Source organism: Parasteatoda tepidariorum, chromosome 9 (assembly GCF_982258835.1).
Source record: "Parasteatoda tepidariorum strain Cologne lab strain chromosome 9, Ptep-v5.0, whole genome shotgun sequence".
NCBI classification, from domain to species: Eukaryota; Metazoa; Arthropoda; class Arachnida; order Araneae; family Theridiidae; genus Parasteatoda; species Parasteatoda tepidariorum.
This window is the reverse complement of record NC_141763.1, coordinates 47060738-47085949: the sequence shown is the minus strand read 5'-3', so window position 1 is coordinate 47085949 and position 25212 is coordinate 47060738. Positions and strand designations below refer to the sequence as shown.

At 29.2% G+C, this 25212-nt stretch overlaps 1 protein-coding gene across 1 annotated transcript; it reads right to left on the bottom strand.

Moving 5' to 3' along the window:
* On the bottom strand, positions 1–25212 carry eIF3b (eukaryotic translation initiation factor 3 subunit b). Its single transcript, XM_016073943.4, has 18 exons — positions 25044–25212; positions 23279–23474; positions 19494–19613; positions 17866–17923; positions 15680–15808; positions 13318–13475; positions 12297–12434; positions 11439–11505; positions 9080–9126; positions 8740–8974; positions 5973–6045; positions 5678–5800; positions 5507–5585; positions 3657–3795; positions 2796–2921; positions 2209–2286; positions 840–948; positions 1–199 (listed from the first exon to the last, which is right to left on the bottom strand). Exons 1-18 carry the CDS (start codon positions 25183–25185, stop codon positions 99–101), a joined length of 2118 nt encoding a protein of 705 aa, XP_015929429.1. The 5' UTR covers positions 25186–25212; the 3' UTR covers positions 1–98.

Below are 25212 nucleotides of genomic sequence, written 5' to 3'. Positions count from 1 at the left end.
TTTCTTGAACATGGAAAACAGAAACAGATGTTTATTGACTTTTGTCTACAAAATGTTAAAAAATTTTCCAGTCCTAAAAGTTCACTTGTTCATATAGTTTATTCTTCGTCTAGTACAATAACTTCTTCCTTTACAAGAAATTCTACAACCTCCTCTTCAAGATTTTCAGATTCTGCATCAAGTTCATCTGTATCAATACCTGCAACATAAGAAATTAAAAATAAGTGTATTTTATAATATAGGATATACCCAACACTAAGCATATCATAAGCAACTGATATTTTTTGTCAACAGAAAATAGCTATTCATGTAAAATTGATACCAGTAATTAAACAGGGTTCCCACTCAATTTCAGAAAAAATTCCCTGACTCTCCTAGGTATATCGGGTAAATTTCAATGAAAACTAATACCACCTTTTATCTATACTACGAAATTTTTCATCCGAAAATTTCGATTCTTTTATTTGTAATGCCAAGTATTAGATTTTCCATGTAAAATAAATATCATTATATGTGGAAAGAAGCATTGCAGTTTGTCTAAAATGTGAAATTTTTACAATAAATAATTGTAATAGATGCTAGAATTATTTAACTCGAATCTCAACAACTAAGTACTGTTACTGACAATTTTAAGACTGGTTTTTTTCCAGGGTATAATAAAGGAATTTTCCAGGTTTTTGCAAAAAAATTTAACTTTCCGTAACCATTCCCTGATTTTTGGAGTTGAAATAAAATTCCCTGACATTCCCCCCCTTTAATAAAAAAAAATATAAGATTTCACTAAATTGCTCTAAAATTCAATTGACATACAAAAAATACCAATTTAAATAATCACTTACCATTACGCAATTCAAGCCTAAGCTTTTTTCTGCTATTAAATTCATCTAACCTCTTTTGCCTAATACTCTTGAAGTCTTCTATCAGTTTCCTTCGTTTTTCCACAATTTCCTAAAAAATAATTGGATGTCAAATTTGGCAAATACACTACAAGAGGTCATGCATTAAATCATGACAAGCAACTGGGAAATTTTTAAACTAGGGATAATTATTGACACATAAAATTATAAATATGGCATGATAATACATTCCACCCTAAACTTAAGATATTTGTAGGGTAATAATACACAAAATCAGTTATTGATTCATATATAAAGAAAGCCATGTAAGAATGACATGTAGCCCATATTTGTTAGTATGCCATTAATGAATTAAAAATATTCATTAATACCAGTGATTACCCTAAGTATTCAATGTGTATAGCCAAATTTTTCAACAAAAAATAACCATCTTTTAATCATTTAAAAAATACCTCAATTAGGACATGTGCACTAATTATTGAAAGTATTGTTGAAAGTACAAATTCTTTTCTAGATTATATAAGTCACCATAAAATCAATTTATACATAATTTTAAATATATTCAATATTGAGTGGCTCATTCTATTTCTTAAATTAATATTTACTTTATTTAATTAAATAAAAATTTTGATTTAAATTAATAGTTTAACTATTTAAAAATGTTATCGAGTGTATTTTTTAGATTTAAATAAAAGTTACTTATAAAAGCACATTCAACCGAACAAAAAAAGATTATTATTGATCATACCGAATATATAAAGATATGTAAAGGATTACACAAACTTTGATAAATTTTTATTAACTTTGTTACTGGGTTCAGCATTCCATTAGAGAAATAATTAAAAAAAATTTAAAGAATTTTGAAATTTAAATACAATGAGCATTAAAGCTAAGCATTTTTGTCAGGAGTAAATTATCTCAGAGCCATTATCTTTTTTACATTGTTTTTCAATCATTAAGAGTTGAAAGTTTTTTGGAATGACAAATCTGAATAGCAAAATCATTTCAGAACAAAAATCTAAGTCTAAAAATCTAATTTATCACCTAATTACTGATTAACTTTAATATCATATACCAAATTTTTATCACCAAGAAAAATCATTATTACAAGTAATAAGTTGGTCCACTTACATTTAAAAAACTTAATGAAAATATTATGAAACTTAAATAAAAATATAAAGATTTTTTCCCTTCCCACTTTCATCTTAGTTCCTAAGCTTACACTTTTTCAAAGGGAAACTAACATTACACTACAATTAATTACAATAAACTATGCGTACTTTCCCTGGTAGCATACCTCACACCATTTTTTCATAAACCTTAGAAATAAAAATTCTATTAAAAATCTTACTTTTGATGCTTTGGACAAAGTCATTCTATCCTTGATGTCGAACTGTGCACTGTACTTCTTAAGGTTTTTCTTTATTTCCTAAACAAGACATAAGAATATTAAAAACCAAACAAGTTCATAAAATCAAGGTTTTTACTCAAATAGAAGAATAAAATTACTTGAGTTTTCCAGATACATTAAAAAAATAAATTCCAATCTAATATTGTAATATGCACTGGCAGTGCAACTGACAAAACATAGTGAACCACAAAAATTAAAATTTGCTATTTTTACATTATATTATATATTTTTATTTAAATTAATGCCAAAGGGGAAAGAAGAAGCAATGTGTTCTTTGAGAAATAATGGTGCCAATATCACATACTTGGCGTTCGCCAAATCAAACTTGGCGACTTTTTGGACTATTATCAGGTTTTCTCAATTTTTCAAGGAGCATAGCAGTCCAGTAAAATGTATTTATAATTTAATTCATAGCTGAACTTATTATGTGACAAAGCATTCAATAGTAAAAATAATGATACAAATAAACAACATTTCATATTTCAAATTAATAAAAATTTTAAAACATCCATATGCACGATCATTACCCTGATTTTTTCTTCAGACAATAGTGTTGGTGGCCTGGGCCTCCACAGTAATTGACAGAACCTTTCTAAATCGTGCTTCCTAAGTAACCGTCCTTGGAAAGACCACATCCAGAAGGCATTGTCCACCTAAACATAAAACGTAATAAATAAAAAAAAAGAAGAAAAATAACTAGATAAAGAATAAATAGAACTTCTAATCAAATTTGCAACCCTAAATACTAGAACTTCTAGAACACTAGAACAGAATCCCAGCATAATAAAAAAAAGTTCATCAGCAGCTGTGGTTATACTACCAAAAACAGAAGAAAAAAAAAAACTAATTATTTTTAAAATATTAAAAATAAAATACTTAATAATTATGCAGAAAATGAATAATATAGGCTGAATTATGGTTTTCAAGAAAGAACTGTTATGAAAAGCTATCAGAAAAAAAAAAACACAATTTGTTCACAATTGTACTCTATTAGCTGCATGTCGTATTTTTAGTGCCGACAATACACTTGCTATCCAGTGTGCAGACACACACACAAATTCTTTATTTTATTACAGGAATAGATGTTATCTAGATTAATAATGTGTTAGTAATAAATTTAATAAAATAGATATTTTGTTTAAAGTTTAGGGTTTGAGTAAATTTTTGAGAAATTTAAGATTATTATATCAATGACTGTTTAAAATTACTTTGGATTTATGAAATTGCCATAAATATTAAAAATGTCAAATAAATCTTAATTGGAAGAAATAATTTGAGTAAAATATATGAAAGAAAAAATGCAAATATCATACATGCAAAATATACCTTGAGTGATATATATACTTTGAATATACCTTGAAAATATATCTATATAGAGTAAAATATACCTTGTGCATCCACCAACTGATACCAGAAACTACATATCGCCCAGTAGGGTCCCATTCAATATCAGTAGCCATAAAATGCTCATTTCCAGACATTATAGTGAAATCAGACGTATCAACAAATTCTAGCCTCCCGCTCATTCTATTAAAAAAAAAAAAAAAAAATAGTTTTGCATAGCTGCAAATTTACATACCTAAAAAATCTATACCTTAATGGCAAATTAGGTTATCTTACTTAAAAAAATGTTTATTTTCATATAAATGAGCTTTTACATAAATGCAAATTTACATACCTTAATCTATACTTTAATGGCAAATTAAGTTAAAAAAAATATTTCATACCTTAATTTTATTAAGGGTTAAAATATATTCAAATATGAACTACTTTTAGAAGAAAACATTGAAAGAAAACACAGAAAAAGAATATTGATTAATTATTGGCAGAAACATTTTTAACTCCAAGGAACCTTTTGATAGTTCAAACACATTCATAAGCCAGTACGTTGTGAAGTTCTTTGGCAATGGTATGAATAGAGAATAGAATTTCATCCTACATATAACATGCAGGCTTTTAAATTAAGAACAAAATTTAGGGTATCTTTTTGTACTCTGAGGGTAGTGATAAAGCTTTGCTCTTATTAGATAATGCCATGCATTTCATTTAATTTTGTCATTTTACTGATAAACAAAGTTAGCAGCTATTAATTATGAACAAAGTTAACAATTAAACTTTTATAATCAGATTTGAACAACTGACCTTTGCTGTTATTTCTATCAATGTTGAACTCTGCAGTTCTTTAATTTTAAACCCAACCCAAAAGATTAGAAAGATACTGAATCAAGCACCAGGATAAACTATCCTTTCTTGGCCTGCATTTGAATTAAAGGGAGAGGAAAACTTCATACAGTTAACTCAACGGCAAGGAGTAGGACCCCTATTAACCAAAGGGGATATTTTGCGTCAGACTGTGGTCAGTGCAAGCTCGATGCAGAATATGAAGAGATCAGTCATCGCTGGAAGAAGAGAGCTCTATCCCGAGACATCAAGGATATCAATAATCGAAAATTCACTATATTGAAGTTAAATAAAGAATTCAGTATATTGTAGATAAGTGCAAATCCTGTGATTGCCAAATACTATGCATTTTGCGGTAACTTTAAAGAGTGGTAGACAGGTAAAAATAAAATGTTTTCAGAATTTTTGATAATTTTGCCAACATTTTTAAGGTCTCATCATGCGAGAGTTGGAACAAACTGGCCTTTCATTTGAAAAATTTACATGAGTGTATAAAATAATTTTAAGTAAAATTTTAAGACAAGAATCATGGATAAAAAAACATAAACTAGCCGCTACTAAAATAAATTTTCCCCCAAAGCGAAGAAAGTTGGCAGCTCTGGCAACCTTTTCAGAAGGGGGTTGCAGAACATTTTTTCTGCTTTTAAAGCACTCACAAATCCATGTTTTAACCATATGCACTTTTGCCCACTTAGTTTCCTTAAATAAAATCAAACTATTAGAGGTTTGCAATTTTCACTGTGGAAAAATTAGTTATGTTATTTTCTGTACTGGACATAAATCACTTGCATCATTAATTCATAAATAAAACCTTGAACTTCATAAAATAGAAAGAAAAATCGAATAGTCAAGAAAATTAAATCTTTTGACATTAAAAATTAGTGCATTTTTTAAGTTATAATTTTAACGGTTATTAATAAATTCCACAGATGATTCACATTGCTTATGAATATATTTACATATTATCTTATTTATATTAAGCTTAAAAAATCATCAACTTTCTTATGCGTCACAAGACTCGTATAAATTAACCAAGGGGTTAAAAGATAATACATACGATCGTAATCCAGCAAGCACTACGAATTGTCCATTAGGTGACCAGAAGATTCGGTTACATTGCTTCCTCTCAAATTTTTCTAAAAAATAAAACCAATAAAGTCTTAGTCTAATGCATTATATTACAGAGCTTGCTTTTTTTTAAAATTTTAAATTCCTAGAATATACTTACTAAGTAAGCTAACTGTTCCACCAGGTTTAATACCATAGAAACTTACAGTAATGTGAGGACTGTCTCCATGAATAACTGCAAATTTATTACCAACAGGCTCCCAGGCAAAAGCTGTTATATTTTCTGAAAAATAAATGTTTGAAACAAAATTTTAGAGCAGAAAATCATAAGCTGTTCATAGTCCAATGTAAATAACATATCCTCAACATCTAATCCTTAATTTTAAAATAGACTTTTTTAAAATTATTAATAACCTAATAATATTTTAATAATGTGAGGAATGAAGAGAACTTACCTTTTATTTCTGCACTGTCAACAGGTATATTCTTTTCTCGCATGTGGAAAATTTCAAAATTGTAATACATTCCCTACAAAATGGAAAAAAAAATAAATTGTAGGTAAATCATTTATTGCTTAAGTTAAATTTCTTTTTTTAAAACACATTGCAATCCAAACTTTCTCTAAGCTGAGGCAAACAGTTATCGAGTAATTAAAGTTCATGTAACTAAAACAATCCACACTAAATAAGCAAAGCTACAGAATATTTAGAAAAATTTAAAATAAATTCTGCATTCTTTGTATCACATTGTATGAAGGCAATAAAAGAAGTAAGATATCATATTTGGATGATAAAATAATGTAACATTTAGTATTCTTACACCCAAAAGTTTTTAAATATCAGATATTTTTCTGCAAATATTTTATTATTATGTAGCCCATTTATTTTCATTATAACTTGATATCACATTGGTAATCAATTAGACCAAGTTTGAAAATATTTTATATGCAGTTTGCATTGAGTAGTCAGTTGATTGCATACAGAAGTGAGAGCAGACTTAAAATCTCTCTTAAGGTACCTCAGAGGAATAAGCGTGTAAAACAAGGAAATAGTTACTCAGTATGTATTTTTCAGTCACTTTGCATAAATGTGGCTTAATGGGAAGAACAAGTAATTTTAAAACCAAAAATTTGTAACATTAAGAGTTTGCTTTAAAAAAGTATTGCAATAAATAACCTCAGAAATAAAAGTCGGAATTTTTTATATTTTATTACATAACCCAGGTGTGATTGTGAGCCTAACTCAAAAATCCTGAACATTTCTTGAGTAAAATCATTAATGTCTTCATAAATTTAAATCATTGATAGTTTAAAAACACGAAATTCTAAATAAATCATATGCAGCCTAATTTAAATGAATAATTATGTATAAGTTTACATTTATGTCTAATCACATTTATTATTCTACCAGAATATATATTTACAAATGAAAGAGATGCCATGTATAAATTCTAGTTCTAATATTTCCAAATAAAATATATAAGAATTTTTAGACATAAATGTGATTTCGTGAAAATTCTAGACCTTGGATTTCCAGAAACTTCCGGATTGCGGTTAGCAAAAATACAGATTTTTTTAGGAACACAACCATCTCTGATAACCTATGACATTAGTTTCATATGTCCATCTTAACCCAGAAGCAGAAAGTGCCTAAAACTGTGACGTACGTCGCAGAACAAACGAAATTCTGCAGAACAATTTGTATCTTGAATAGAATTCTCTTTAGCTTTGACCACTTGCTGTTTTCCTGGAGTGATGTTGCTTTAAAAGAGGAACATTTGACACCATGCACAAATTTCAGCACATTTATCAGTATTCTCCCTCTCCCGTATCTTTGCCATTCTGAGGAGGAAATTAAAGAATAAGCTTTTGGCTATAACATTTTTATAAAATGGGTGTATCAGTGTTTAGCAGACAGCAGGAGAAATCGATCACCTATTTTATCAAGGAAGCTTCTAAATCAAGCCGTTAAAGAATTAAATTCCGAGATTTCCAATTTCATAAAGTTTATGACTTTTATATTTTCCATTCCCATTTCAAAAGCAATTTGTGAATCGTGGGGATCCACGATTGACAGAATTGTTTCTGAAAGACCAAATGCTTTCGATGGAGATGAAGAAGTTGTTGGAACAACAGCCAGCGAATGTTTGTGTTTGCAAATGGTGCACCATTTGGGCACTTGTCCCTTCGAAAGATTTTTAAGGCAGCCCTTATTTTAATGTTCGGATCTTCATATCATAGGTATTTTATTTATAATTTATCATCATCATCGTCGTCATTAACAAAAGTTGTACTTCAAAAGTGATTGAAAAAGTAACAAATCAAGAATGTTTGCCTGGGTTTAAAAAATAATGCAGTGTATCTGTGTATAATCCTGTATTTTAATAAGTGAAAATATAGTATTTTAACGTAAAGTTGACTTTTTTTCGCAATGAAATGCATGCAGAACATTTGTATAAATTAATAAGTCCTGTTGCAGAACATTTGAAAATATTCTGCTTATGGGCATCTTAATATGATTAGTCTAGCCATGCTTGCTTAGACCAAATGATTTTAGTATGCATAACAAGGGTGCAGAGTCAAATTATTCAACAAAAAATAAGCACCTTTTAAGCACTAAAAAAATATTTTTAAGCACTTTTGGAAAGTTTTTGACAATTGACGGTTTTATCTTATTTTAACCATCATGTCAAAAAAAAAAAAAAAAAAAAAAAAGCTTTTGCATTGTTTTTGACAATTGTCAAAAATCATGAAATTTTGAATCATGTAAAACATATGGCGTTTTCATACGCTACGGACTGACAATACGCCGAAATAGATTGGGATGGAATTAATTATGAAACTGTTGAATAGAACAATGTGAACTGTGTCTTTTTGCATAATTCACAAGCATAAAAAAAAATTAACATAGTAAAGGAAAAATCTCATTTTGAAAAAGGGAAAATTAAGCACTTTTAAAAAACACCTAATGAAAAAAAGCACATCTAAGGGTTTTTAAAAAACAAAAATGAGCACCTTTAAGTACTTTTTAAAAACGCTACACACCCTGACTATTTACTATACATATAAGCTGCTCAGGTGCAATATTTGCTAAAATGAACTTTCTGAGGGGAACAAAATAAAAAAAATTCTGAGAATGGGTGGTTAAATGTATTAGTTTTTCTAGTGAAAATAAAATAGTAAATTGGGTTAAATAAAATAATGGCTTGTGTAGACATACTCACACTGTACTTCCATTCATTCTTTTCCTTTTTAGCTTTTGTGTACCTATCAACTTTTACACATAGATATCCTCCACATCTTTGCCAATGCATTGTGCAATCTGCTACACTAAAAAGATTTTTTGATCTAAGTTCTACTCTGCTTGGAATTTCTAACAAAGTTACTCTTGCAGGTACATCTTTTTCTTCAGCTACCCAGTAAGCTACAATATTGCTTGTGGGGGACCAAGTGAAATTTCTAGGAAATAAATAATATGCAAGAAGTTAATTAAAAAAATCTTTTGTAGATATATTTAAGAATTTAATAGTAATCACATTTATAAAATAATGAAATTACACTCACTTAATACCAGTGATTTTAATACTTTTCTTTCCTAAGAGACCAAAAGACTGGAAAAAGAAATGGGGGAAAAAATTTGAAATCAAAATGCAACAATGTATAAATTCAAACATGAAAAAGTTTTCAAGTTATAGGGTGAAAAAATCTTAGTCAAGCTATAGGGTGAAAAAATCAAAAGTCATAGGGTAAAAAAAAAATCTTAGACTTAAGAACAGAAACATATTAGTTTCAAACATAAATGATGTCATTTTTATTAAGATTGTTAGTTGATGTAATAAAAGTCTTAACTTATTTTCGTTTGATTGATAGTGATTTTTCTGTATAAAAGAAGTTAATAGTTTGTTCCACCTCAACTTTTCAGCGCTGCATAAGGTACACTGTTATATAAGGTCACTTTCACCAAAAAAAAGTTATTTTTAAGTTTCAAAATGTTTTCTTTAATTTATTAATATTTTTGAAGCTTTTACTAGGATTTAGAGATTGATCATAAATGAGAATATAATTTTACATTTCACAATAATTCAAGTTCTTAACATTTATATTAAAATCTTTTAACGCTTATTTTTTCTCCTAATACTATGAAAAAAAAAATAATCTAGGAATAAGATAGAATCTACGCAACTTCTTCATCATCATCATAGTTGGCCAGCCAGCCCAATGTGGGCCAAATTCTTCCCATGAATAATTATTCACAATGACTTTCGATTTATTGTTGATCTCCAATTTTTTTTTCACTAATTGCAAGAAAATTAAGACTACACCAAAAGCACCCTCCCTCGCTTTCTTGTTTCAGTGGGTCGAAAAAGGAATTTCTTTTTTATTGTATAGTCATTACTTATTTGAATCACATGGGAAACCTAATTCATTCTATTTAATCTTATGCATTTAATAACACCAGGTTGTTTAGAAATCTTGTACAGTTTAAAGTTAAATCTCCAGTTATTGATTTCATTTGCACCACCAAGTATAGTCTGCAAAATCTTTCTCTCAAATATTGCAACACAATTTTTCTCCAGTTTTTTCATTGTCAAAGCTTCCGAAGCACATGTCAAGACCGGCCCGATAAAGAGTTTTGTAAATTAAGATTTAATAAATCTAATAACTTGATAAAGAATAAATAAACTACTAATGCAAGGTTCCCACTCTTTTAACAGAGCGAAAGTTAAGCACTTTTAAGGACTTTTTTTCGAAAAAATTAAGTACTTTCTTGAAAAATTATGGACTTGATTGTTTATCATCGAAAATACTTATGCCACCAGTGACAGTGCCAATTATTCACCTTTCTAAAAAAATCAATAAGCAAAAGAAATAATAAAAACAATTTAATTATAATGTAAGCACTGATATAATTTTATTAATTAACATGGACCGCCAAAGAAGTATTAGGTAATTTTTGCAAAATTGAGTAACTTTTTTAAAATTGTTTATTTATTTTTTTTTTTTTTTATCACATTGTTAAAAGTTAACGTCATTCAGATTGTAAAAATTAACGTATGAAACTAATCTGTATTCCATTTTTAATGATTTCATTGTAAAATTAAGTGCAGAAATTAAGATTTGCAATTTTTTATATTTTGCTACTAGACCAGCAAATGTGTTATGTTTACTTCTATGATAAACTTTAACAAAATTATCTCCAGCTAAACCTGTTATTAGAAATTAACTTTACATAATGTTACTAAACATTCAGACGAAATGCATGAACCAATATTAAAGCAACAAAAACAACGACATTTTGTTTTAAAAAATTGAACTGAAAAACTGTTCCTATCAACTATAGCTATGCTAAAAAATTAAAAACTTTGTACCAAAATTAAATACCTTAAAGCAGCGGTTCTTAACCTATGGGTCGCGACCCAAAATTGGGTCGCGAAGCATATTTCTTGGGTCGCGCTGAGTCGAACCAGAAAAGTTAGTAATACACCAAGTAATAAGTAATACCAACACCTCCTAGAAGAAGTCATTGTGGCTCACTCAGCCTAATTTCGACTTTTTTTTGGGTCGCGACATGAACATATTTCTCAAATTTGGGTCGCGGCTTAAAAAGGTTAAGAACCACTGCCTTAAAGGGCCCTTATTTTCCAAAAAAATAAAATAAATTAAGCAGTGTTTAAGGACCGTGAGAACCCTGCAATGACAAACTTAAAATAAGTGGTTTATTATAAAAAAGTTTGAGAACAGCTTAAATGAAAGAAACAGGTTTGGAAAAGCAACCCTGTAAAAGCAGTAATCACAAAAGTACTATTTTTAACAGGAATCAGTGCAACAAGTAAGCAACAAGGGTCAGTTATGATGTGTAATTCAGAGAAAAAACAACAGATAAAAATAAATCATAAAGACACACACACACAAAAATACTTACTGGAGTTTCATATATGCTTAAAACATCTTTTCCAATTTTGGCGAAGTATTTGTCGTCATGACTCCACCTATAAGAATAGAATAGGAAAGTCAGAATATTATATGCTGGAAGCATGTAGAGGAAAAAAACAAAATCACATTCGTAAAAAATTAAATTTGATATTGAGTAGATCTCCTTTAACTTTATAATTCAAAAAATTTTATAAACAAAGTGGTTCAATATTTGAAACAAATTGATAACACATTGCTTTTTGAATTAAAAATTAATAAATAAAACGAAGTAAAAGAATACGAAATATTTAATTCATAATAACAGAATCATATGGCCATATTTTTATTTCCATTGTATTTTTCTTTATTGCTTCAATAAATAAAACGATGTTATACATTAAAATTGTGGAAATAGGGACAAATTGTTGAATATTTCTTTAGCCTCACTTTCATGTACAATTGATAATAAGCAAAATAGCATAAAAGTAATTAAATTTTTTCTTCATATTGTCAAAAATAAGACTATTTCATGACCATATACACTTAGACCATTCTAAAGGAAACTAGATATTCTTTATTTCTAAATAAATCTTTATTAGTAATAATATCTGAAGACTGAATACATATATATTATAATATGGAGTATACAATTCACGAAATTTCAAAGCAGAAACGCCGAACTCTGTGGAACGATATATGTTGAGAAATTAATTTTGGAGACCATTATATCAGTCCTTAGCTGGGAACAAAAATAAGAAAGATAAATGAGCAAAAATAAACAGCAATATTCCAATAATTACTAAAACAACAACTAGAAATGTCAGAATAAAATTTAAACATGAAATGAAATATTTATCTGAACAATTACTTGAACATAGGCCACGTGGATAATGGATGGGACTCAGAATGGAAACTTCTCTTTTTGATACCAGTTCTAATTTCCCAAATCATTATACAATGAGGGTCATCTCTGGATTCTGGGATATTACTGAATGTCACTAAATACCTAGAATGAAATAACCCCAAGAATATTTAACATTTGTATAAAAAAAGCTATTAATAAAAATAGAATGTTAAATTTTAATAAAATACATTTTTATAAAATTTGAAAACATACTAAAAAAATCAAAAAGAATAGTAACATAAACACAGGCAAACTAACATGCTATGAGGATATAGAAATCAAACTGTCTTGCCAACGAAATATGAAATTTTTTACTGATAGACTAAATGTTAAGCAGTAAATAATAAAATAATGACTTTTTACATTATTACTATTAAACAATAAATCAATCATTCTGTGTATATCTTTAAACAATATATAAATTAGACAAACATAGCTTAATAACATTAAGAATAATTTGATAATGGACCACATGGATAATGTAACGGCAAGAGTTGGAATTTACATATATTGTGCTAAACATGAGGAAAGTAAAAAAATTAAATGGTGGTATAAAATATTCCTGATGCAAAATCAAAATTATGTTTTCTCTCTTAAAAAATGACCCGCGGCCCATTTGGGTTTTATTTTATCTGCTTTAAATGCACTGAAGAAATTAATTCTTTTCGTTTGCATTAAGCTTTTTCATTACAATTTTTACATTTTTAGTTTCCTCGATTGCAAATTCTTTAGTAATGTCATAGATTATAGCTGAAAATGGAATGTTTAACACACATACATTTAACATGTTTTTCAATTTACTACTTTATATAACATTTATGGGTGACTTCCAGATGAAAGTTAACAAGTTGATCGTATAGTGTTTTAAAAATATTTTAACATAAAAGCAGCAATTTAGATTGAATTACTAAACAATACTCACTTTACATGACATAAATACTAATAATGTCATATATTCTAAGATTATATGGACAATACAACTTACTTTTCATTTGGGGAAAAGCTGATGCATTGAACATTGTTATGGCTGAAACGTTGGAATTGTTCATATTTTTCACCGACCCAAAGAGCCACTCCCCTAGGATGAAATGTTGCTAAATATGTTCCTAAAGGTGACCATTCAACATAGGTTTCAGTCCATGACTATAGAAAAAATAAAAGTTTAAAATCTATTATAAGTTCAATAAAAAATTAAGATGCTTGTCACAACAATAATAAAATTAAAAAATTATCTCAGAAATGATTTTAAACTGTAGGTTAAAAATCTTGAAAGTTGTTTAAGTCTACTGTATCATAAAATAATGAATCACGCTATCATTCAATTAAAGCTAATTACAAAATAACTAAATTTTGGTAAGTTATATGATTTTTCATTATTTACAGGGATGAGAGCAGTCAGAAAGTAAAAAAGAGGAAATCCAAGAATATATATATATTTGTGTGTGTATGATTTTTAATTTTTAAAGTTGTAAACCATGTGATTATAAATCCCGATGATTAATTTTAAAATTATATGAATATGAATCACATGCATGATTTTAAACTGAGAGAATATGAATCCCGATATGAGGCTTTTAAATAACGTGAATATGAAACTCTATATCCAATTTAAAAAATGCAAAAAAAAAAAAAAAAAATCATGATGCGTAATTTTTAGATCACGTAAATACGAAATCGAGCAAATCCGAATCCAAATGTCTAATTTTTAAAGCACGTATAAATACGAAATTGATGTTTGATATTACAACCGCAAAAATTAATCACAACATTGGATTTTAAGCTCGGGTGAATATGAATCGCTACATAGGGTTTTAAAAGCGTGTAAATACAAATCGCAATATTGGATTCTTACATCTCGTAAATAAGAATCGCAATGGTCAATTTTTAAATTAGGTAAATACAAAAATCGATGTTTGATAATAAAATGGGGATTTTAAAAATGCATAAATACAAAACGCGATATTGGATTTTTAAACCTCGTAAATAAGAATCGTAATGTACGATATTTAAATAGCGCAAATAAGAATCGTAATGCGCAACTTTTAAATCAGGTAAATATGAAAATCGATGATTGATATTAAAATCGCGTGAATGAGAATCGAGGTATTTGCCGAGTCTAGACTTGGGATTTCAAAAAGTCTTGTTTGTATTGTTTTTGTTTAGACATAATAAATAAATATTTAAAAGATTAATTGAATGAGCAAATAAATATTTTCACCCCAAATCCACCTCTATTCTTTTTTTTTGTTTTGTTGGCTTCCACGCCAGAAAACAGGAAGCAGTGACGCCTGAATTACGAAAATACGAGCTATTCGGCGGACGGACAAAAATACGGAAGAGTTAGCAGATAGGACGCAGTTTGAATTTTCTGTTTATCGTTGAAAATCGCAAATAAATATAATTTCATTTCAACGACTGAACTTAAAAAAAAAAAAGCGGGATATTTTTATATATATATATATAAAAAAAAACTACCCCGAAACATTTAGAGAATCAGAGTTTTTGATAAAAAGGTTGAAATTCGAGAGACAAAAGTGAAAATCTGCTAAAAAATCTCATCCCTGTATAAAGGTCAACCAGTTTTATCCCAAGGAAATGATTTTTGGAGAAACTTCAGAGGGAGGAATGAGGACTTCAATACTTTCGCTCCGTGGAAGATTAAATTCCTCATAAAATATTTTAACTTGTGCAAAATTTATTTTTCGCGGAAATTAGCGGAAAAAATGGAAAAAAAAAAAGCGGAAATCCGCGAAAGATTCACATCCCTGTATTTATAAATATATGTACTGTGTACAGAAGAAGCACCCTGAATAACTTTTGAACTAAGTAGTCGGATTTTCACGTATGAAGATTCAATCTTAATTGCTTGAGGTGGCGTCTTAAATATGCTAATTAGTTAGTGTAGACGATATTTTAAGAAACGAAATTGGACACAAAATTTACTTTCTCTGAAAAAGAAAAGAAGAAAATCATGGCTCCAAAAATATAAGGGATAGTATTGAAAATATGGCCCCGAAAGTTTAGGACAATAAAACTTACTTAATACAAAAAAATATGTTCTTTTTGTTAAATTATAAAGCGTTTTAGATAAATATTTAAAAAAAAAAAAAAACAAACAAACATGTTTAACAAGTAGAAATCTATGACATTGAAAATACTGACTACCCCAACTTTTTTAAATTGATAAAAATTTGATTCATGAATTTTAAAGAACAGAATTTGCATGATAACTTGATTGACAAAGAAAATAATAAAGTTACAAAAGTTAAAGACTTAGTAAAAATTAAAATCACTCACAAACATATACAAAGCACATTTATTAATAAGAAACAAACAAATTAGCTTACTTCTCGCTCTTGCAGAAGAGATGGTTCAGGGTTTGTATTCAAATAAATGGCTGTTTTAGCACCTCCATCATACATAACACTAAATTGATCACAAGCATCTGATTCCAACAAAAAGTAGTTCAAATTTCCCTTAAGGATTATAAAAATTAAATTAATTAAAAAAATAATGAACCTATTACAATTAGTGTCATATAAACTTTTAGCAATTAGCCTAAAAAACATTTATCAAGTACAAAAGTAAAAATTCATACCAAGTTGGAAAAAAAAGGAATTGAAACACACTATAAAAAAATTAAAGAATAAAACTTTATTGAAGAGAAGCATAAAACATATCTGCAACAATTTATGGTAAGCAAAAGAGGGAGATACTCTAAATGTTTCAGGGGTAAGTAGGACAAATTTTAAATATTTTTGAACATATGAAGTACACCAACAGCTGCTGTAACTAATTCTTCCTGCTCAACATATATTACTAACATTTATAAGCAGTGATTCTTAACTTTGAAAAATCTACAGACTAATAGCTGATTTACCAAATCAATGACAGACCTCATAGATTAAAATGAATGAAAGGTCTACTACATACTCGTTAAATTGAATGAATATAGTTACGTTGGCGTGTTCACATATTTAAGAAAGTAATAAAAGTATAATATAATTTTGCAAAGTGAAAAATCACTGTCACACTTTCCTTATCATATAATAGAGGAAAAAAATAATCTTATCGTAATTCACATGTGTTACACATATATATCACAAAATGTGCTTAGATGTGCTATTTAACTAAGATAAATTCTAATATCTTTTTTTAATTATCAACATGTTGAAAAAGCTAATATTTTGCAGACCACATGAAAGATGAGAATTATTAATTATATTATCTCATAGAATGAAGAATGCCAATTCGAAAAAGTAAGTTGCAATAAAGCTAGCATATAAAAGCTTTTCCCCCTTCATAAATGCAGGTCTTTTTGAAAAAATAATGTAAGACTGACATTAAGAAGGAAGCTTAGTACATAAGTTATCAGCAACAAATTATAAGGTACAACATTCTATAGCATATCTGGGTATTTTATAGAAAGTCTGGGAAATTTGCAAAATGTTTTTAACTATTTAATATTTTTCTGGCCAGCTTTTAATATTCTATAAATTTCTGATTCCAAACCTACTGATTTGATTGTTGCATTATATAACAAGCATATTTGTTGTAAGCGAAAAGATTCAACAAGAGTAAGGAGTTAATTTTAAAATTAAATGTATATATTATTGCTGCGCTGATGATGTGCTAAAATGATAATAAACTCAATAAAAAGTTGGCATAATTGTCAGCAATTTTGAAGGACAAAAATTAGATACATGTTTTATATGCAAGTTTTATGTGAGTGTTTAAACATATTGTGGTATTTCTTTTTTATGAAACTTGTAGCAGAAAATATAAAATAACTATAGAAACAATTCACGTACTAATTTTAAATCATAATTGGCCAAAGCAAAATATTTTTAAAATTTAAACTGAGAATCAATAAACTATATATTTATTACACAGGGTTGCGACACAAATCTGGAAAAAAAATTCCCTGTGCTTTCCCGGCACATATTATACACAATATAGTAATAGGAAACAACAATTGCTGTGCTCTTGTGTAAGCTACATTACGCTAACTATATTTATTAGTTTTAATTGTTGGAAAAACGGCTGAACATACTTAAATAATGCTACAGTAAATGAAATAGTTTAGTATAGTTGAAATATCATGGTTAAATAACCCATAGATAATGCTTTGAGGTCACCATTTTTTAAAAGACAAAAATAAGAAACAGAATTCCCTGTATTTTTCCAGTTTGTAAAGAAAAAAAATCAATATTCCCTGCATTTCCCAGGTTTTCCCTGTGGAGTGGCAACCCTGATAAAATATTTAATGAAAAAAATAAAGCTATTAAAAACATAACAATAAATATAATATAAAGAAATTGCCATATATAAATAATTGCCAAATATTAATAATGTTCTATACTGTACACATGAAACCAAGGTTAAACAATACTTCATATATCAACAAAACTCAAATAGGAAGATAACAAAGTATCTCGTAGTATGGTAAAACTTGCCTTCTTTCTTACATATATAAAAAAATAATAATTAATTTTAATAATAATAATTATTTTTGGAAAAAATATTTGCTTACATGATCTACATATGGTTGTGGAGAAGGTGGTTCCCATTCATCTGGAATATTTTCATACCTAAAAATACAAATAAAAAAGAATTAGAGAGACAAGTGTAGATTCATGGATACCATTTAAAAAAAAAACTTTAGTTTAATTAAGAGAACCTGAGGTACATGAGATATTTTTTTAAACTAATAATACTTTTTGTTTATTTCTCTATCAAAAATGATAATACAAATAACAAGAGCAAGGTACAATGATCCAGTTGTGAGTCAAGAGCAATTTTTAGAATTTTCTTTTACCTTTGAAATTTTGCTCAAAAGAACAGTAGACAGTATACAGTAGAGTCCCGATTATCCGAGTTTCCGCTTTAACCGAGCTATCAAATATTTCAAGGATTTTTTTTGTTCTAGTTTATTTTTAAAAAAACCGCTGAAAAATAAATCTGAATTTTATCTTCCTAACACTCAGAAAAACAAAATCCAACAACTTGGTCTGATGACATTATCGTAAATATCGTCAATAATGATAATGAATCTAGCGAAGATGATGAAGACAGTGATTATTAAAATCAACATATAAAAATCTCTCGTACAGATGGTTGTTGTTGATTTACGTCGCACTAGAGTTGCACAATGGGCTGTTGGCGATGGTCTGGGAAACATTCCGGAGGATGATCCGAAGACATGCCATCACAATTTTGATCCTCTGCGGAGGGGATGGCACCTCCGCTTCGGTAGCCCGACGACCTCATTCGGGCTACCGAAATGGACTAAAAGCTATCGAATGTACTATTGAATATATAGAACAACAAAAAGAGGCGACACCAGCCTTCCTGTTATCCCTAAAAAAGGCGAAACATTACTACAGAAAAGCGCCAAAGTTACGTAGAACGAAAAACGAGTAAGGCCTTTTTTAAAGTAAAAACTATTCAATTCTCGTAAAGTATGCTTTTTAAATGTTTTTAAGTAAGCTTTTTAATTATAATATGAATTGTATGTGGTACACTCATATACATTTTGTATTTCTTAAATATATTACATTTATACCTTTTCTTTCCGTTTTCATACTCTTTAACCGAGTTTTTAAGTTATCCGAGTTTGTTGCGGACCCCATTAACTCGGATAATCGGGACTCTACTGTACATACATATTTTATAGATTGCAGTTCTTTCTAATATTAATCAAAATATCAGTTTTAAGAACTTATTCTTCATTTTAAACACAAAAGAAAATGTTTTAGTTACACATTTATTCAATACCAATCATCTAATATTGTAACGGAGCAATGATAAAATATGGCCTTGCCTCATATGAAGAAACTTTTTAAGGTGCTTGTATAAATCTATTAGAAAAAGAACATTTTGAGCAAAAAAAGGGAATTTGCAATCAATCTTTTAAGAAAATATAATAGGTTGACTTTTTTGATGATAAAAACTAAATGAAGTGAAATGACTAAGATGAAGAATCCTGATAGACTGCATTAACAAAAAGCTTAGCTAATATTTTGAGGCATACACAATAATCCAGGTCACATATTGTGGCACAACATATGTACTAATGGCCAAATTGAAATTAAAACTATATTTTTAAAAAACAGTTTAAAGCAATTTGATTTATAAAATAAAATATCAAGCAATACTTACTTTGCATAGTCAGTGAATAAGTTGACATCAAAGCTGTGGTGCTTATCTAATTTGTAACCATTTGTGGCTTTTACTGCCTCAATTGCATGCTCAGGTGAAACAAACTCAAAGAATACATACCTAAAACAATAATATTGGTAATGAAAAAAAAAAAAACATTCATTGCAGTTTTTAAAAAAAAATAAAAATAAAGTTTCTATGCGTAATTATTAATTTTTCAGGGTTGCCACTCAAATCTGGAAAAAAATTTCCCTGTACATATTATACACAATATATTAAGAGGAAACAATTACTGCGTTCTTGTGTGAGCTATATTGGGCTAACTATATTTATTAGTTTTAATTGCTGGAAAAACAGCTGAACATATTTAAATAATGCTATAGTAAATCAAATAGTTTAGTATAGCTGAAATATCATGGTTAAATATTCCATAGATTACGCTTTGAGTGGTCACCATTTTTTAAAAGAAAAAAATAAGTAACAAAATTCCCTGTATTTTCCCAGTTTGTAAAGAAACAATCAAAATTCCCTGCTATTCTAGGCGATTTTTAAATGTCCCGCATTTTCCAGGTTTTCCCTGTGGAGTGGCAACCCTGTTTTTTAATTATTAATTAAAAAATTTCAATGCACACTTTGTTATAATTACAGCAGACCCTACTAATTTATTGTTGGCATAACAAATCAGCAATCTAGCTATTGAAAAAATAAAAAGGAATCTTTTCTAACGTAGAGTGCACAGTCTAGAATCACTTATTACAGCTGTCGTTACACAGACAATATTGTGAAGATACAGCAATATGGCTATTAGAATACTTAATACCACAATCAATCCTTCCTGATGCAATGTGCTTAGTCTGGGACCACATAATACAGCTGTCGTTAAACAATGATTGTTGGGAGGACAAGTCAGCAATCTGGATATTAGAAAACAATAATTAATCCTTTCTGAAACAAGAGTGTCCAATTTTGGACTACTTATTCCACAAGAAATGTAAAGCTTTTTACTTTTAAGCCACCAGTATCATTAAATCAATATAGAGCCAAAATATATCACTCATAACAGCAAGGAATGAAATTTTAGGCTCTGAACTTCCCGTTTTTTTGCCTCGAAAGATGCCAGAGCTGTTGCTCATTTAATGTCACCCGGAGGGCACTTGTGAACCTATGTCCCGGAGGTGAGCAACATTACCCACGCCACAGACCTGTCCATAGCGTGGGTCACATTTATATACCACACAACAAAGAACAACATACAGAGAGAACCATCCATGCCCTGAGCAGGATTTAAACCGTAACCATTGGCTACGCAGTCAGACACCCTGATTGCTTGGATATCTGGTCAGCATAAAAAAAAATGTAGAAAGCAACATATTAAATCATACGTGGTTTGTCTTACAGTTTTAATGTTTTCAAAAGTAATAGTTTCATAAGCGTAAATTTTTGTTCTAAATACAAAAAAAAAAAAAAAAAAAACAAACTAGATATAAAAATACAACAGGGTTCCCACTCTATGATGAAATTGAAATTCAAGGACTTTCCAGGACTTTTCAAGGACCTCAACAAAATTTTCAAGGACCTTAATCTAAGACCAATTTTAAAAATTATTCTCTTCTATTTTACTAGAAGCAACAGTGCTTGTTGTGGCAATAATTAATTTAAAATATAATACCTAAATGCTTTGCCTATATAGAGAGAAGAGAGTATATGTATTATGGACTACCATTTATATTTTCTTAAAAACAGCCCTACTGGTTTTACATATTAATTCACAAAATCATTTTCAGCACAATCTATAACTAATGGTAATGAGGTGTCAATGGTGAAGAGGGGATTTCTTTAATCCCGGGTATTTCCATGTGATGGCTGCATGAAAGACAGAGCTAAATTTTAGGTATTCCATATTCCATGACTATTCCATAATCCCCTCCTCTCCTCTATTAAACATCATTTCTGAAATTATAAAATTAATTCATTTATAATTTACACAACCTTCTCTAAATGTTATGCAGCAACAATTCTTTCTGAAAATAAAAATTAGAAGGAACATATCCCATTTTCACCATGTTTAAAAGCATTATTCGTTATGTGTAATCCACAACTGCCAATGAATATGACCTGGTGGGAATATTTCTCTTTTAATTCACACTGAAGCTTCTCATAGAATTTCCAATTGACATAGGGTCCATCCATGGATAATTGAAGTATTTTAGAGAGCTTTTAACCATCATCCATGCATTTGTAAAAAGAGGACAAAATATTTTCTGCAGTTCCATGACCCATAAATTGGGAGGTAAGATACTTAGTGCAAACTTTATTATTAATTCCTTGCCATAATGTCCATCTGCTTAGATTGTAGAGACTGATTTAACGTCTCATCAAAGAGTACAGTGTAGCAATCAACATTCTTCAGTTCATTTATAAGAATCCCCTTGAAGTATAGGGCCAATCCAAAGGAGCCCAAATAGGCTCACTTTGTGGCACTACAAGAAAATTGTCTCTATACAGCTATCAGCAAACATTTTGGAGAACAATTTACTAATCCCTTCACAGGAGTTATATGATTAATTACTAGTGATGCACTTTAGACTCCAGAGAATTTCAGCATCAAGCACATTCCTTTTGACCAGATAAGAAGACAATGTTACCTCGGACACTAAAGTTTCTGTTTCACTTGGGGCACACGATGTTGAAGGAGTATTTACACCAGATGAATTAGATGTTGATGTCTTTGGAAAAAGAGAACTCAGGGCATGAGACTGCTTTTTTGTTTTACCTTTCTTTCATGTGTGATTTCAGAGCAGATTCTTTCATTTTTGCGATATCAATCTCCTTCATGCATAATCAGCACTTGGCTCTGAACTTCTTTTCGGGCCTCGATAAAACTCATTTTTTATAAGCTGGATTATCCATCAATTGGGGATTAAAATAGCACTTCCCAGGCATAAGTAGTCTAAACTACATAACATAAATACGAAGCCATGCCTTTGCGAATACGCTTTACAATAAAGTTTTGAAATGACGCAAACGTAAGGACAAGTGTGGATGGTAAAACGGCAAATTTATTGAAAACTACAAGGTACATATTGTTACGAAATTCGAGAGTATTCCAGTTTCAATTAGAAAAAAGAAGATCTAAGCATATGCGACAGAAGATGAAGTGGAGTCTCGCCCTGGGCGCATTGATTGTCTGCTGTGCTCCACGCGCTTGGCAGACACCAAAACGCTAGGCCCAGTTAGAAACGGTGGCGCTAAAAACCACGTGAGAGAGCTCGGGAACAAAACAGAAATATCCGCGGGTGTTTTATAAAAAGGGCAGCCGGCTGTATTGGACAAATTCAAGGACGTATCAAGTTTTTCAAGGACCTAAGACATTTTTCAAGCACTTTCAAGGAGCTAAATTTAGCAACAAAAAAATTCAAGGACTTTCAAGGACTCTCAAGGACCGTGGGAACCCTGTACAATAATCTAAGCATACATAGTTAAAAGCAAATCTCAATTCTTTTTTTAGAGGATAAAGCTTGTTTGCAAGCCTAAAATATTTGATTGCCAATGCTGAGCTGGTGATTGGACATTTCATAACTTCCATTACGATTACTAACATGTTATCTGATGAGAATCCTTATCTACATTTAGAATAATCATAACTTACTTTAATAATTTTATATAATTCATTATTAGTAATCATTCACAGTTGTAACAATCATTTATGGATCAGATAGATAAGATAATAATAATGACAAAGAGTAATTTAAAAATTACTATTATATAGAAAACAAGAAATCTACCCTTTTGTGACACCATTTTCATCTAAAGGATAATCCACTGTAACAATTTTTCCAAAATTTGAGTACAATTTATGCAGGACATTCTTTAGCTTTTCGACTCTCTCCGGGCCAACTTTCGGGACTCCATCAACAATGATAACAGATTCAACACCATCGGTTTCCTTAGGCTTATTTTTAAGTAAGTCACCCAGCAACTCTAAAAACAAAAGGAAAAGTCTTAATAAAATAACATGTTGCATGAACACAACAAGTAAACAGGCAATATTCAAAAATAGTAAAATTTCTCCAGCAATAAAAAACACCTTTCACAGTTACCCTACACCTGATTAAGAAATTCAAATAACGGAATTAATACTTAAAAATTCTATATCTTGAGTAAAATTAATTTTAAATAACCACTGAAAATTTAGTAATTTATATTATGTTAAAGTTAGTGTATTATTCATAAAGTTTATTATTGAAGAGTCGTATGAAGAAAAATTTGGCTCCGACCCTTTGCTAAATATTTAATCATTAAAATAGATCCTTCATAAAATATTTTACTGCAAAAACTGACTCTTTAAAAATCTTTTCCGAAGGAAAATAGAGTCAATAATGTCTTAAATTTGTGGCTTCTTTGAAAGGGAAACACTACTAGAAAGACATTGTTTATGTGTTTTTCCATCATAACAGTGTTTTACTTTTCCATAATAATAAAATTATTGAAACAGCGTTTTACTTTTCCAAAATAATAAAATTATGATATTTTTAACAATCTCCCAAAAAACAGGTAAGTATTGAAAGTTTGAACAGACTACAGATTAATGTGATTTTTTACAAAAAAATGACGTTTTTAGAAAGTCTGGAATAACCCCAGAATCACATCAAGGATAGCTAATCATAGCCTTTTTTACAACAATTGGTTTGCATTAAAGAAGAAAAAAAACAGACATTAGGTATTTATGTTTCAAGTATAAGAAATGCTTCATAGGTAAGAAGCTATTTACCTATGAAAAGCCAAGTTTACATAGGTAGGAAGCCATTTAAATTCTAACAAGTACTCTTGATTATTAGCACATCAACAGAAAACTGATGGTAAGCAACAACACAGCACAAACAATTCTGCATTCTTTGAACGTAAATTTTAAAGCTTGTGTTCAAAGAAACATTGCAAAATTTGTTTGCTATCAGGCTATAAAAAGCATATTTTTAAGATATTAGGTTGAACTTATGTCAGTTATTGTTTGGTAAACAATGTACTGTTAACTTTCAATGATAGATAAAATGAACAAAACAAATGGGAAATCATTAAAAAAAATACTCACAATTTAAAGAAAATACTAACTAATAAAGCTTTTCGATCGAAAAATTGTTTATGGCCCTGCATTCGACAGGGCATCGGAGTATGCAAGCAAATACTAGTTATTATGACAATAGTTAAACTAATTAAAATAAATAAGTGGAAGTGAAGATTTGTAACATGCCACAACGCAATAGAAACCAGCATACTAAGGGTCAATTGATTCAATATACTAATAACGATTGTATGTTTATAACATGATAGGTCTGGTACACTTGTCAAAATAATAACAAACCGTATGTTACAAAAAAGTAAATACATAAATAAGTTGAATTTAAATAAATTAATGATATGAATAGTTTTCATCAGAATAATAAGAAAACTTAAATAAAATGTTATGGACATATTTTATTAGATAAATAGATCATTTAAAATTGAGATCATAATATTTTCACGGTAGTGTAAACAATGTAGAAGACGAATAACCTTCGTCAGAGATATCATCAACGTAATCCTCGGGATCACTGTAACTTGGTTCCTCTTCATCCAGATTATCAAAATTCATTTTGCTATAAGTATTATGATTTTGGTTAGATTCTGGATTAAGCAAATCGCGGTCGGCTGCCATAACTCTCCATGCGTATATTTTCGTTGT

Bases quoted from the DNA above. Each gene is read 5' to 3' on its own strand.
- eIF3b (XM_016073943.4), bottom strand. From the start codon at position 25,185: ATGGCAGCCGACCGCGATTTGCTTAATCCAGAATCTAACCAAAATCAT. The intron at 13,476-15,679 runs GTAAGCTAATTT...TTTTTTCTATAG, and splicing joins CTCTTCTGCAAGAGCGAGAA to TCATGGACTGAAACCTATGT. The intron at 2,287-2,795 runs GTAATGATCGTG...TGTCTTGTTTAG, and splicing joins TGTCTGAAGAAAAAATCAGG to GAAATAAAGAAAAACCTTAA.